General features: G+C 34.3%; 1 protein-coding gene across 1 annotated transcript; it reads left to right on the top strand.

Moving 5' to 3' along the window:
* Positions 1 to 6580: 6580 nt before the first annotated feature.
* LOC127850119 (uncharacterized) lies at positions 6581 to 10694 on the top strand. Its single transcript, XM_052382905.1, has 3 exons — positions 6581 to 6751; positions 7376 to 7615; positions 8379 to 10694. Exons 2-3 carry the CDS (start codon positions 7384 to 7386, stop codon positions 9842 to 9844), a joined length of 1698 nt encoding a protein of 565 aa, XP_052238865.1. The 5' UTR covers positions 6581 to 6751; positions 7376 to 7383; the 3' UTR covers positions 9845 to 10694.
* The last annotated feature ends 3928 nt before the right edge of the window (positions 10695 to 14622 follow it).

The following is a 14622-nucleotide window of genomic DNA, read 5'->3' as shown; positions in this document are numbered from 1 at the left end:
TGATGGCAACCATACAGTACTTCCGGCAGATATTTTTTATATTTTAGCCTAGGCAACTTAATTTCAGATGCTGTTATTCTGGCCAGGCCGATACTCTTTAGCTGGGCAACCAAAACACTTAATATGGTCAACTGTGCAGGCAACAATTGTAACTAGAAGTGGCACGGCAGAGGCCGACGCGTATCCCCATGCCGCATGTTTGACCCAGTAAGCATTTTAATGAACCTTGTGGTGAATATAATGGATCAGCCTTGTTTTAGCCTTAAGAGTAAATTGGTTATTCCAATACTGTGGAGACACCAATAACACCGATAAACAAATTAAGAATACAGTTTTTTATGCCCCCGGTAGGGTGGCATATAGTTTTTGAACTGTCCGTCAGTCTGTCTGTCTGTCCTTCCGTCTGAAAACTTTAACATTGCCCTAACTTTGCAATATTGAAGATAGCAACTTGATATTTGGCATGCATGTGTATCTCAAGTAGCTGCACATTTTGAGTGGTGAAAGGTCAAGGTAATCCTTAAAGGTCAAATATATGGCTTTAAAGCGGCGCAATAGGGGGTATTGTGTTTCTGACAAACACATCTCTTGTTTTTAATTGAAAAACCAAAGACATTGTTGGAATTTGACTTATTTAAGGCATCGTGTAAACATTTTAAAACTCAATTTTCCACAATATGAAACAACTTTTTTAAAAGGCACCATTAAAAGCTCCTCCATCCCCTTATAATGCACGCTAAACCAAGAATCAGTTTTTTATAAGATTATCCTTCAAGATGGGCAAAAGTCCGGGGCAATACTGTCAAAATGCCCTTTAACAACTCTTGTGACATGCACCTGTAGTCTTTTTTCTCTGTATTTTTTTTTACAGCGAAACACATAATGGCATCATCATAGATGTATAGCTCAGAATTCATTTTATACTATATAAATATGTTATGTGGTCTTATTTATACAAAATAACCTGGATATTTATGAAAAAACACCATCTCCCTGTAAAGAGAGATGGCATTTGTTCGCCATAAACATTTATATACTCAGTAAATTATAAGCAACAAACATGAAAAATTCAGTCCCCCAGTCATTGAGTTTTTAAAGAGTTCAACTTTGCTTAAGTAATAATGCATCAATGTTGATTCTAACAAAAAAAGGGTAGTCATTTATGCCTAAACAGTTCTGCTTTCCAGATGCAAGCACGTCAAACACAAACTTTAAACCATTTATAGTCTTAATTATTAAACAAGAGGGCCATGATGGCCCTGTATCTCTCCACTGCTGAAAAAAAGGCTGAAACAAGTATTCTCGGCATGTGCAAATACTTAAATATAGGCCCTATTTAAGCACATGTACACTTTTGTGACCCCCTGGTCACATTTAACCCCAGGGGCAAAATGTGAGCAAATTTTGTAGAGGACTACTATATCTCACTACATACAAAATGTGGTAGCCCTAGGTCCTAGAGTTAAGGACAAGAATATTTTTAAAGTTTTCACAAAATAAGCAAGATATAAGCGTATATAATGTTCAATTTTGTGACCCGGTGGTCAGGGTCATATTTGACCCAAAGGGCATTATTTGAACAAAGTTGGTAGAAGACTATAAGATGCTACTGCATACCAAATTTGGTAGCCATAGTCCAAATGGTTTTCGACAAGAAGATTTTTAAAGATACCACAAAATAGGTGCTTTATAAGCGTTAATTCAATTTTGAGACCCCTCGGGGAAGGGTCCAAGTTGACCCCAGAGGCATCATTTGAACAATTTTGGTAGAGGTTTATTTTAGATGTCACTACATACCAAATTTGGTAGCCCTAAGCCCTATGATTATGGACAAGAATTTTTGAAGTTTTCACAAAATAGGCCTTATATAAGCATATGTTCAATTTTGTGACCCCCGGGGCAGAGTCAAATTTGACCCCAGGCGCATAATTTGAACAAATTTGGTAGAGGACTATTAGATGTCTCTACATACAAAATTAGATAGCCCTAGGCTCAATGGTTATGGACAATAAGATTTTGAAAGTTTTCACAAAATAGACCTTATATAAGCAAATTTTCAATTTTGTGACCCCTGGGGCAGGGTCAAATTTGACCCCAGGGGCATAATTTGAACAAATTTGAAAGAGGTTCACCCAGGAACATTCCTGAGAAATTTCATCAGAATTGGACCTGTAGTTTAGGAGATGTTTAAAGGAAAAGTTAACGCGCAGACGGACACACGCGCGACAAACACAGGACCATGACATAAGCCCGGCTTGTCTTTGACCTGTGGAGCCTAAAAGATATTCGGCGTATATCCTGATTTTGTAATATAGTACGAAAAATAACAATTTTATTTGATTCTGTGGTAGAAACAAAGAAGAACCCTTTTCTTTTCAAAGTAAAAGTTTTATAATTATTTTTATTTATTTTTTTTTTTACATTTTTTGTTTAATTGAATATAGTACTTACAATGTATACATGTATATGATCATACAACAAAGTGATTGTACAAAGCAATAAAGTTCAGACATGTACTATACAAGATATTCTAATATATATACTTTTTTTGGGTTTCCTTAAGATTAAGACAAAAACCAAAAAAACTGGGTAAATATGGTTTTTCTTTGGTTGTTTGTGATAGGTGTTGTTTTTTTTTAAAGAGAAAAGAAAAGAACAACAGAAGAACAGTTATGAAAAATGATGAGTTGTATAAAGTGGGAAGAAAGCATAATGGACTGTGTGTTTTGTTGTATATTCACAATGATCTTATAAGATTGAAAAAAATATACACAAATATTTTAGAAAGATAAACTAACATTAGAGTAAAATGTATATAAGTGGACAAACATTATGAGAATTTTATCCGATTCCATTTTTGTTCAAAGATTTGTAATGTGTCATTACTGAGGGCTATTTCTTTCTCAATCTGGATTTTTAGTGGACAAAAACAATTAAAATTTGGAACTTGTTTTTTGTACTTCATGTTAAAGATAAAAGATGTTTAAAGGAAAAGTTAACGCGCAGACGGACGCACGCACACACAGCAAACACAGGACCATGACATAAGCCCTGCTGGTCCTTGGCAAGTAGAGCTAAAAAGATATTCGGCGTATATTCTGATTTTGTAATATAGTACGAAAAATAACGTTTTTATTTGATTCTGTAGTAGAAACAAAGAAGAACCCTTTTCTTTTCAAAGTATAAGTTTTATAATTATGATAAATTGCCAGGACATAATTATGGGCCTTTGTTTTTGACATCTGATATCTTGTGAACCTAATAATGGTGCCCTAATAAGAATGATACATAACATGAAGTAAAACAAAACAAAATTACTGCGTAAGTGTGTGTGAGATAGAGAAAATTATCAAAAAACATTGAAAATTTTATTTGCATATTAAATACAACACACTTTGACAACAAAAAGTATTGTTTGTATAATCAATATGAACACAATCTAAGTTGCTGCTAATATGGGATCCCCACCAGGATTTGAACCTGGATTTCCTTTCCATATAGAAAGGTGTGTTTGCTTACACTATAAGGATGTTCCAATTAACAGCAATAATATTGGTTACAATTATTTCTGTCAACTATATTAATTGTTTTATTAAGTCTTGACACAAAATGTGTAAATAAACTTTTTAAGCTTTTTAAAAACAATTTATTCTCCATCAATTTTTTAAGGCAACTGTCACATTGATAATGACATGTATCATAAGGGCTCGCCTTTAAAGCTACTCTCGATCAGAAACTCATGTTTTTCCACAAACACTGAACCTGAAATCAGAAAAAGATTATTTAAAACCACTTTTTTTGTTATAGAAACAATTAAATGCCTTTTTTATTTCAATAGATAATTGATCCCCATAAACATCTGGACATATAACCCAACAACTTGTTGAAAATGTGTTTGCTTATTTACATCTGTGAGTACATGTGTTGGTACATGTGACAGTGAGGCGGTAAGAAACTGCAACAACAAAATCGAAACAAATATTCAAATAACTACAATGGTATGTTTCTTATGCTAGCAATTAAGTAGCAAATAATGAGAATATCTAAATATGACATTTTGGGCTGCACTAACTATTAAGATCTATATAATGTTCAATGAACTTTATATACAAACTGGGCCGAGTTGCAACATTTTACAAGATAAAATGTTTGATTACTTGTACTGTAAGAAATAACACTTTTTAATTGATGTAACATGCATCAAAATAATCCCAAATAGTTTAAACAAAAAACACAGAAATATTAATTGACTAGATAGTAGATTGACATGAACAGACAGTAAAATAGAGTTTTGGAATGGTCATGTTCATCAGATCATGTACAAAATTGGGACAATCATAGCTCTACACAGTTTCCAACTAGTATTTTAAATGTAAAAGAAACAGATGAAGAGAAAAAGATGTACACAGAACATATGCTTGGAAAGTTCTGGGATTATTTCATCAAAATTTCTTCAAGAAAGTATCATGTACTGAAAAGTTTAGCTTAATAAAAAAAAACACTTAACAATATATATATAATATTCTAGATATTCACATATAAACATTGTTACTGAACTCAACAGAAAACAATTTAAAAGTTTCAATGACTTAACATATCGTTGTTGAAAAAAAGGGGCACTTGCTGCACTGGTAACAACACAATTATATAAGGCGATAATTTGCTCATAAAATGTCCATAATCAAGAATTAGGTAAACATTGTGGGCAGTCAATCGTTTGGCGTATGGGTGTTTGAACTAAATTGCATCCGATAAACAAAATGGCAGCAAAAGCTATTGATGTTATGTACATTGAAAACCCGCAGAACTAGATATAATAAGCGCTTGGTGAAATCTACAATTAATTATGCTCACCATCTTGAAATAAAAAGTTCTTCAGCAAGCGTCGATTCTTTCTTGGGTCTGATGCGCAATACACAACTGATTGATTATTATGCCACTTGAAGTGATTAATAGTAATAACACATTTAATTAATATATCAGTGAACTAAATCTTTCATTAGACTAACACTAGTGTAAATTATTACTTTTTTTGACTTGATACATTGACATGTTTAACTATGCTGTTTACTATAGATAAGAGTGGGTCTCACTAAACACTGCAAAGACACACACAGTCTAGCAAAGGCTACAAAGACAAGTAAAGTCAGATAAAAACACAAATAAGTTAACCAGTGTATCCTTTATTTAATAAATTTAAGACTATTAGGGGAATATATTTAGGAGAAACAAAGATTTTAACATTAATAACTGTTTTTATTTGGTCTACAGTAGTTTTGATATAATTCCAGGCAAGGTATAACAAAGGCAATCCAAGAGGTACAGTGGGTTTATTGGACCTTGCAGCATGTGTTTGACTTTGTGTACCTTTGCTACACTTTGTGTGTGTGTTTTTGTAGTGTTCAGTGTGAGCGTTACGGCATGTAAACAATAGCTTCTTTTCATTTTAGAGACATGTGATTAATGCTATAATGCTTCTTAAACTAAGGAAAAACGTTTCGGTGTAATGTTTAGAGAATGTTTTTTATCATGTTTTTAATTTATTGTAATAAACATGTACATGTTCTTTAAAATATATTCATATTTCTGTTCAAATGATATGCATCCATTGTTTACAGTGATTTTTGTATTATTAGCTAATGTACAATTCGGATGTAATCATTTGGGACCTACTGGCGGGAATTTTTATATGAATTTGACTGGTCATGATTAAAGGTAAACTAAGGTCAAAAGTGACGTTAAACAGCTATGCTGAAAAAAAGAATGGAAGTCTTCCTTAACTGAGCTCAATCCACTGACCCTTGGAGTAAAAGTCAAGCGCTTAAACCAATGGGCCATCAGTGCTTCCATAGTCAGTGGTTGATTTTATACTTTATACATGTATAAGCATTCCTTGAAATATCACACAATCAAACAATCAAAAAGAACTCTCCAAAATTATTTGTGTCATTAAATGCAATATTGATAAATGTAAACATTCGATCTAAAAAGCTCCAATACAACACAAGAATTAAATAAAATAAAATAAAAAAGTAACCCTCAACTTGGCTAGAACCATTGAGTCCTGGAGTAAAAGTCTACCGCTTAGACCACTCAGCCTTCCATGCGTATACAATGAGTGATGTATTTTATACTTTATGTAAGCAATCCTTGTAGTGTCACAAATGATAACGAAAACAGTCAATTTAAAGGTGCCAGTTAAAAATCTAGAATAGAATTAAAATAAGGAAAAAAAGTAGCCCTCATCAGGGCTAGAACCAATGACCCCTAGAGTCCTGGATTTAAAGTCTACCATTTAGACTACTCAAACATCCGTGCTTATTGAATGAAGGATGTATCTTATACTATATATAAGCATTCTTTATAGCTTCACAAAATATAAGGACAACAACAGATTTCTCCAAAGTATTCAATCGTTTCGCGTTGCAACGCTGTATAATTTTCAGGCTTTTAAATCGTCAAAAGATGCATATAATGGCTATTTTAGAGCATGGTTAATGTTCAGTATTACTGTTTCCTTGCAAATATCATAACTAAAACCAAAATATGCGAATCTGAAACATAGTTTTAAATTTTCTCAATTCGCCCCTTTCCAGTTTAGCGCCCCCTAGCGGTTAGCAGGTGATATCAAATCAAAGATGGCTGCCTATGGGGTCATAACCCATATGATATGAAGACATTGACAATCGATATATATACAGTAAAGTCGTTCGCTAAACACCATCAAAAAAGAATTAAACTCATCTACAAGGTAAATATGATTGTTTCTTCAATTATTCTTTTATAGTCAGCTGATTACATCTATTTAGTATAATCAAAATTGACGGTAGGCATCGGTGCGCTGTGTTGAAAAGAGCGGGTGGGGTAATGTAAATACATTACATATCGGTAGTTAATACATTGAAGTGTTAAATTTATGTTTGAAACAGCGTAAAAATATTTAATAAGTGAACTTTAACAATAATATGAATGTTTACCACCATAAATCAATCAATCATTATTTTAAAGTAATCCCATCAACACACAGGATGAAGTGCATTCATACCACTAAGCCTCTTAGGTTGAGTCAGTGCAACTGTAAATGCTGTAACAGGACTATTTCAGTGTCCGAAAGTATTTGATAAGTTGCATGTGTGTTTAAAATCTAGATAGAACATATAATAGTGTCACACAGCAATTAGTCACTGTCAGTGTGTTACAATGATATTACCAGTGTAATGGCAGAGGTAGTGTTCACCCATCAAGTGCCAAAGGTTACCAATTTGATTCTCTGTCAAGACAAGCCATAGTCAAGTAAAAAATAGTATTGTATGTATTTGTCTGAAAACAAATGAGCCAGAGTGTGGAGTCGCATAAATTGTTATTCTTTTTGCAGGATCTAAAATGTCGAAGAAACGTAAGCTCGGGGACGGCTCTACTAAAGATGTTCAGCTGTATTGTCTGTGCCGACAGAAGAATGACGAGAATGAAATGATGGTTGAATGTGACTTCTGCGATGGTTGGTTTCACCCACGTTGTGTTGACATGGATGAAGACGAGGCTGGTTATTTGTCTTCATGGAACTGCCCTGGTTGTATAGAGATCATGAATGAAAATCCAACATTGACTCGCAAAGGTAAACATTTTCTGTGAAGTGTTTAAATATATTTTGAAAATAGATCGGTTTTAAAATGTTAGCTTAGCATCTTTAGAAGTACTGACAGAATAGTGTACGGTTTGGATCCTTATCAGCTTGCACTTAAAGACACAAGCTGATCGGGATCGAAACTATTAACACTCACGCTAAGTCCATTTTCCTGTGACGCAGATTATATTATAATAACATTTAATATTATAGACAAGGAATGCATGTGCCTATTGGGATTAGTGCTTCAGTATAGATAAAGCAGATACTCCTGTACAGTGTATATTGCATGATTTAAAGCCAAAAAAACAGGCAGTATTATTAGTTGTACATATTATAAATCATGTAGCTATAAAGTCAAAATCTGGTCACTTTCGCTCAGATGATTGGTACAACAACTAAAGGAGTCTCGTTATGTGAAAGCCTATATTATTATGTATGTTTTTGACAATGTGAATCTTGATGAGACAGTGTGGATCAAAGCATTCATTGTTGGATTTCATGTAGCACTGGTCATATTTCATTCACTTGGCAACTTCTTTTGCAAATTAGCCATACCAAGCAAAAACTAATAATGAAAAAGTTGTAACTAGTTTTTTTCAAGATTCAAAATGCAGTCTTCGCAGGTGCCAAATTCTGTAATATTTAGATTCTATCTTCAAAATTATTTACCAGCAACTTATACATATACAAAGTCTCTGTAAGCATTTAACTTGAACAAAGTACTTTAATTAGTTAAATTTATTTATTACAGCTTTACTGGCTTTCCAAGGAAGAATTGCCCCAAAGAACGGCTGGGGTCAAGATTTCTATGTCACCGATATCGACGAGAAGGTCTTGGATGAGAAAGTCAAGACAAAACGACATAGAATTGAGGGATACAACCTTTTTCGAGAAGGCAAAGTATCAAAACTAAGTTGCGTGAAATCCGAATCCGGAAAATATATATTTTTTAAGGGTGTCGCTGTCACTTCTATGAAGGATAAGGACTACCATGTCCATTTGTGTCTGAAAAATGGTGGTACCTCCATGAAGTGGGCAACTTGCACCTGTCCTGCTGGTAATGATGGACAGTGCAAACATGTTGTGGCCATTGTGTACTTGATAATTGACCTCCATAGACAAGGAGTGGAGAAAATTCCAGACATCCAAACTTGTACAGATAAATTACAAATGTGGCATGTGCGAAAACCCATTTCTGACGAACCACTTTTGTTTAGTGACATTAACTTTGTGAAACATGACCCTTTCAAAGTGGCAAAGAGAGAATTGTGTTCTACAGTGAAATATCACAATCCTGTACCGCACTTTGCAAAAGCTGTGTCAAGTACACAGATTGAAAAACTTGTTAAATTGTATGACACTGGTGGGCTGAAATTGCCAGTTATAGAAACATTAAGGAGCAACAACTGTGAGCCAGTGTTACCAAAAGCCCAAAGTGATGCAAGTGACTTGAATGACATGCTCTTTGAGCGATTACAAGAAACAACCAGTACCTTCAGCAAAACTTGCCATGAATTCAGCGAAAATGAGAAGACATTCTATGAAGGACTTATCACCTGTGACATTAAGATGTCTAAAAACATTGAAAAACAAACACGGATGCAAAGCAAAAATGCTAAGTGGTTTTCTGAGCGCGAGTACAGAATAACATCTTCTACATTTGGAACATTTTGTAGAATGAAGTCAACAACTGATCCATGTAAAACATTTGACCAAAAAAAGGTGCACTTCACAAGTCGCAGTGTAAAACATGGGATCATGTATGAGAATGTTGCGTTTGCTAAATATGCACAACAGACAAATGTTACAGACAGTGCTGTAGGTCTGGTAGTGAATCCAAACATTCCATTTCTTGGTGCAAGTCCTGACCGAATAGTTCTGACAGAAGATAGGGTCATGAAGTTGGTAGAAGTGAAATGTCCATACAGTTTGTTTTATAGAAAAACTTCAATCCAGAAACAGATAAATAATAGATCATTCTATTTGAAAAAAGACAATGACAGAGTCAAGCTACATGAAAAGCATGACTATTACTTTCAGATTCAAGGACAGTTAAATATTTGTGGTATCGAAACATGTGACCTGGTTGTGTTTGTTCCCCCTGATGACATTATGATAGTTTGTGTGGAAAGGGACCAACACTTCTTCAACATTGTCATGTTGCCTAAGCTGTCAGACATATGGTTCAACAAGTTACTGCCACACTTTGTTTCTTAATGCTTTCTGTAGTGTCAGTCTATGTTATTAGATGCATTCCTTTTATATTAGTGTATTATTTGAGTCGTGTTACAGGAAAAGGTACCTTAAGTAGATTGAAACCAGATAGAAAATCTCAGTCCGTTCTGAATCCAGTTTGCTATTCATCCAGTAAAGAATAGATGTTGAATCCTTATCAGACTGCACTTTTAAGCAAAGGCTGAACTATATTCAAACTTTACGTAATCTCCGTAAGGTCCCTTTTCCTGTGATATGGCTCATTACTTTACGTCAGGAATTACACAGCTCTCCTTACAGTGAAAATGGTCTTTAATTGAGTGGAGTTAGTCGGAATAATACTGCATGTTTGAAATGTTGTGGTTAAAAAAAACTGCCTTGTATAAAAATTGTAAAAATGTACTTTTATAGATCTGTAATATATGTTTATATCATATGTATTTTAACTGTTTGAATACAAATGGCATATATATCAGCATGACAAAATGTGTTTTCAGTTTAGTAAAGTTCTAGTTCACAAGTCATCTTAATTTAACCCTTTGCATGCTGGGAAATTTGCCGTCTGCTAAAATGTCGTCTGCTGAATTTCTAAAATTAGCATTTTCTTCGATTTTTTTCAAAGAATATTATCAGAATAGCAAACAGTTTGGATCCTGATAAGACGCCACGTTCTGTGGCGTCTCATCTGGATCCAAACTGTTTGCAAAGGCCTTCAAAATTCGGTTCCCGCACTGAAAGGGTAAATGTGGTTAAAAAACTGCTGTCTCATGCTTGCTCATTATGTGTATAATATGTTGATATGTATTTTGAATGTTTCCATATGGAAATTCATGAATTAAAAGTGTAAAGTTTACTTCTGTTTTTACTTTTGATAAACATGAATGAAGAGTGACCATTCTCGTCTTAGATATAATGTCTGGTATAAATGGTGTCTGCTGAATTTCTACAGTTACAGGTTCTATATGATTTGAAAAACAAACGATCTTTGGCTTCCGATAAGTTCTATACACTAAGTTAATTTTCAAGTTTAACTTCAATGACTTCATTCATTACCAAATGGATCTTGATCGCTTCCTCATTTTTGCACCGAGAGGATTGATTCCACCAAGCACTCGTTTGAGAAGGCTCATGGACCTTTTCAAAAACCAATTAGATATACAACAAATGTACTATGTAAAAATTTTATTAAGCGTTCTATACACATTTGAGGAATAACATTATTATTTAAATATATCAACAAATAAAAGCACTAAAAATAAGCATCATTTATAAATAATCAAAATCAAGAGATGACCTAATATTTTAACAGAGGTTTAGCTTTAATAAATAACAAGGACAATTGATTAGGAAAAAACAATTGTCTGCAGATTAAAATAAATCTTCATATTCAAGGTCATTTTTTGGTTCTTCTGAAGAATAGCAGTAATAAATGTTGCTATCTCAAATTAACACAAACATTAGGAAAAGATATATAAATATTAAATATCAAATTTAATTACAAGTATTTTCTGAAGTAGAGCTATAGCTATATATAATTTAATTTATATCTCAAATTATAAACATTAGTTTGGACTTCATAATATTATGACAATTCATTATTTCATTTCTTAAATGACATTCTAAACTCTTTAATTTCTATTCCATAAAGATGAATGATAATGACTAAAAAAAAAGTGATGTGACCAAACATTCATACACTCAGTGTTTCATCAGCACTATATAGATGATACAGAATAACAAATCTGCATATAAACATCTTGCAAAATTCTTTGTAACTATGGGAAGTCCTTGGCAACAATGGATAAAAAGGTGTCATAAATTATGGGACATCCTTCATATGGCACATGGCCTTAAGCAATATCCAGCTGATCAACTCTCGTCTACACAGTCACTAGGGGATCTATGACCCCTTGTTTATTGGCATTGATTGGGATTACAGTGGCCACCTGCAGTTTTAAGTGTGCATTATCTAATATTGCCAGCAGATCAATAAGTCACTAAATTTTTTTACAGGTTCTTATGCAGTAAGGGTTTAGGCAACATTTTAATTTTAATATTATAACTATGTTGTGTATTTTCCAAATCAGTCTTATAGCCTATAAATAGGATAATATATCAAATGCAGTAGAATATGAAATAGAGGACCAGACATGTATGTTTTATAACTTTATTATAAGATATATCAATATAGAGTCAATAATTATTTGAAAAATCCTGATTCTAGTTCCATCATGGACTATGTTATTCTATACATGTATGAAATTGAAAGTGATTCAAGGTGCATTAACTAAGTATTTAGTTCATATCCATATTAGGAGCCAATTTTCAGGGAAATTTCAGGTTTGCATGCTGACAAAAATAAAAATTATGGAAATCATTTCTTGATATTTCACATTAATCTGACAGTCGTGTCCAAATGGTTAACACTGTAAATGCTGGGAAATATGTCGTCTGCTGAATTTCTAAAAATATAATTTTAACTATCTGCTGAATTTCTAAAAATATCATTTTAACTTTCTTTCAAAAAACACTATCAAAATATCATTTAGTGGCATCTGATCAGGATCCAAACTGTAAAAAGTAAAGGCCATTAAAGTTTGGTTCCAGCACTAAAAGGGTTAAAATAAAATATAAACATATGAATTCAGGACTTTTCACAGTTTTCTGTATTAAATTTTCAATGATATTGTTTTTTTTTCTTCAGTAATCTTACTATAATTATATTTACACTTTAACACAATATTTAATACTGAACACACATATGAAATAACACTTGTTCAGTTTCTGCAAAATCACAAAGGCCGGCTTCCCATCTAGCGTGCCACAAAAGCCATTGTAAATTGTAACTGTTCAAACAAGTTTTCTGACAGAACCACAAAGAGGACCTTTTTATTTATTCTTAAATAAGCTACCAGTGAAATTGGCCAAGTGAGCACAAACCGTCCAAATTTTTTCCAACATTGGGCAAAGTGATATTGGGACTGTGTGTCTGAGTATTTCAAATTCTTTCACCTTTCTTATTGCTCGTTCCACATGCACTCGTACTGCGGCTATGTTCCTTGTCGCCGCAAGCTGTTGGGAGGTGAACTGAGCCTGGTTCTCAAGAAACGGGGGGATTGTTAACGATAGGTTTCTCTCCTTCAAATCCTCTTCAATATCAAAACCTTTGTCGGCCATGACTGAATCTCCCTCCTCCAGAATATCGTATAAGCCACAGTGCCTTACAATTTTTTTGTCACTGCATCTACCCGCATATAAACTTGAGATGAAAGTAATTTGGCCACTGGGTGCTATACCCACGAGTCCTTTGGCAGTGTTATGGTGTTTATAGGAGCTAAATGTTTCCCTTTGGCACACTGATGCTGACGGCTGTTCAATGAATATCTCTGTACAGTCAATAATGACTCGTGTGTCAGGGTAATCAGTCCGGAATGAAATGGGCATTGTTTTTCGCACCTGTTTGTGGGACGGCCAAATTGGTAGGCACCTTAACCTGTCAAACAGGAAAAGAATCCAGGTATTCACAATCTTCGAAATATGTCCTTCAGATAAGTTATACAAGTCTGCAATTACTTTCTCTGGAAGACCTTTTCGAAGGCGGACCAATGTGAGAAAAAGTTCCTCTAGGGGAGACAGAGATCTGGATGGCCCCCTCTTCGACACAAACTCATACGCTTTACCTTGAGAAGTATTTTCCGAACCAACATAGTACAAAAAGTTACATTCAGGCTGAAGGAAGTGAAAGAAAGCACACATAGCTGTGTATGAAGGGAAGCCTGTGTAATATCTGATGTCACTATCAGAAGAACAGAACCGCACAATCGTAAACTTTTCTTTAGATCTTGCATGCAGCAGGGCTTTGTGCTGCTTGAAGAGGTCCTCTTTGTGTGGTGAAGGGTCTGCTTCAATGTCTTGAAGGCTGTCATCTGTAGATGAAGATTGCTTACTAGTGTTCAAGGTATCTGGCGAAGGAGAAACATCCTGTATGTCACAGTCATCAATGACATAGTCCATATTGTCACTTGGTCCAGAGTATGAATGATCTATCATGAATGAACTGCCAGAGACACACCTTTGACCACTTTCTGTCACTTTCAGCGTCTTAGGTGTTTTGTCCCTGAATAGCTTTCTACGTGGAATTTTTGGCGTGACCCATGAAAATATTGTGGGGCTGGGCAGAGCGTCTTTTTTCAACCTTCTACGCACTTGTCCTGGCACAGCCACTTCATAACAAGTTCCCTCAAAATGAGCTGAACATATCCTTGTATGCTTGTTCAAATTAAAGTTCTTACCAATGTCTCTTCGAATGTTCTTTACCCATTTCTGTTTCAAACTTTCATCCTTGGGAAATGAATGGAAAGAAAGATCCTGCGAGGATTTCACTCTAGAGTCACTAGTACACAACGGCACACAGCAATGATGAGGCATCTGAAAAATAAACATAACAGACACTGTTATTGCCATTTTCAATGTTAAACTTAAGGGCCCGGAGAAAAAAATTCGGTTGGTCTGGAAAGCGGAAACAATCAATTTATTTTTTGGGGCCTATCATAAATGGAAAAAAAAATTAAAAAAAAAAAATCTGGAAATGCTTATCCTTTGAGAGCAACCAAACCAAAAATGAAAGTAAAAAAATTGCGACTCAGTTTTATCATATCCATTCATGAGAGGGAGGCAATAGAAGGTTAAACATCTCTTACCACTAGCACCGGCTTAAGCAGTATTCAATACTCAACACGAAGCGTTTTATATTCAGACGACCACACAGACTTTACATGTTT

The sequence above is a fragment of the Dreissena polymorpha genome, chromosome 11 (genome assembly GCF_020536995.1).
Source record: "Dreissena polymorpha isolate Duluth1 chromosome 11, UMN_Dpol_1.0, whole genome shotgun sequence".
NCBI lineage: Eukaryota > Metazoa > Mollusca > Bivalvia > Myida > Dreissenidae > Dreissena > Dreissena polymorpha.
Note: the sequence above shows the minus strand (reverse complement) of the source record. Positions and strands in the feature narration are given on the sequence as shown.

Excerpts from the sequence above, each read along its gene's own strand:
- LOC127850119 (XM_052382905.1), top strand. The coding sequence starts at position 7,384 with ATGTCGAAGAAACGTAAGCTCGGGGACGGCTCTACTAAAGATGTTCAG. Across the intron at positions 7,616-8,378 it reads TCCAACATTGACTCGCAAAG|CTTTACTGGCTTTCCAAGGA; the intron begins GTAAACATTTTC and ends TATTTATTACAG.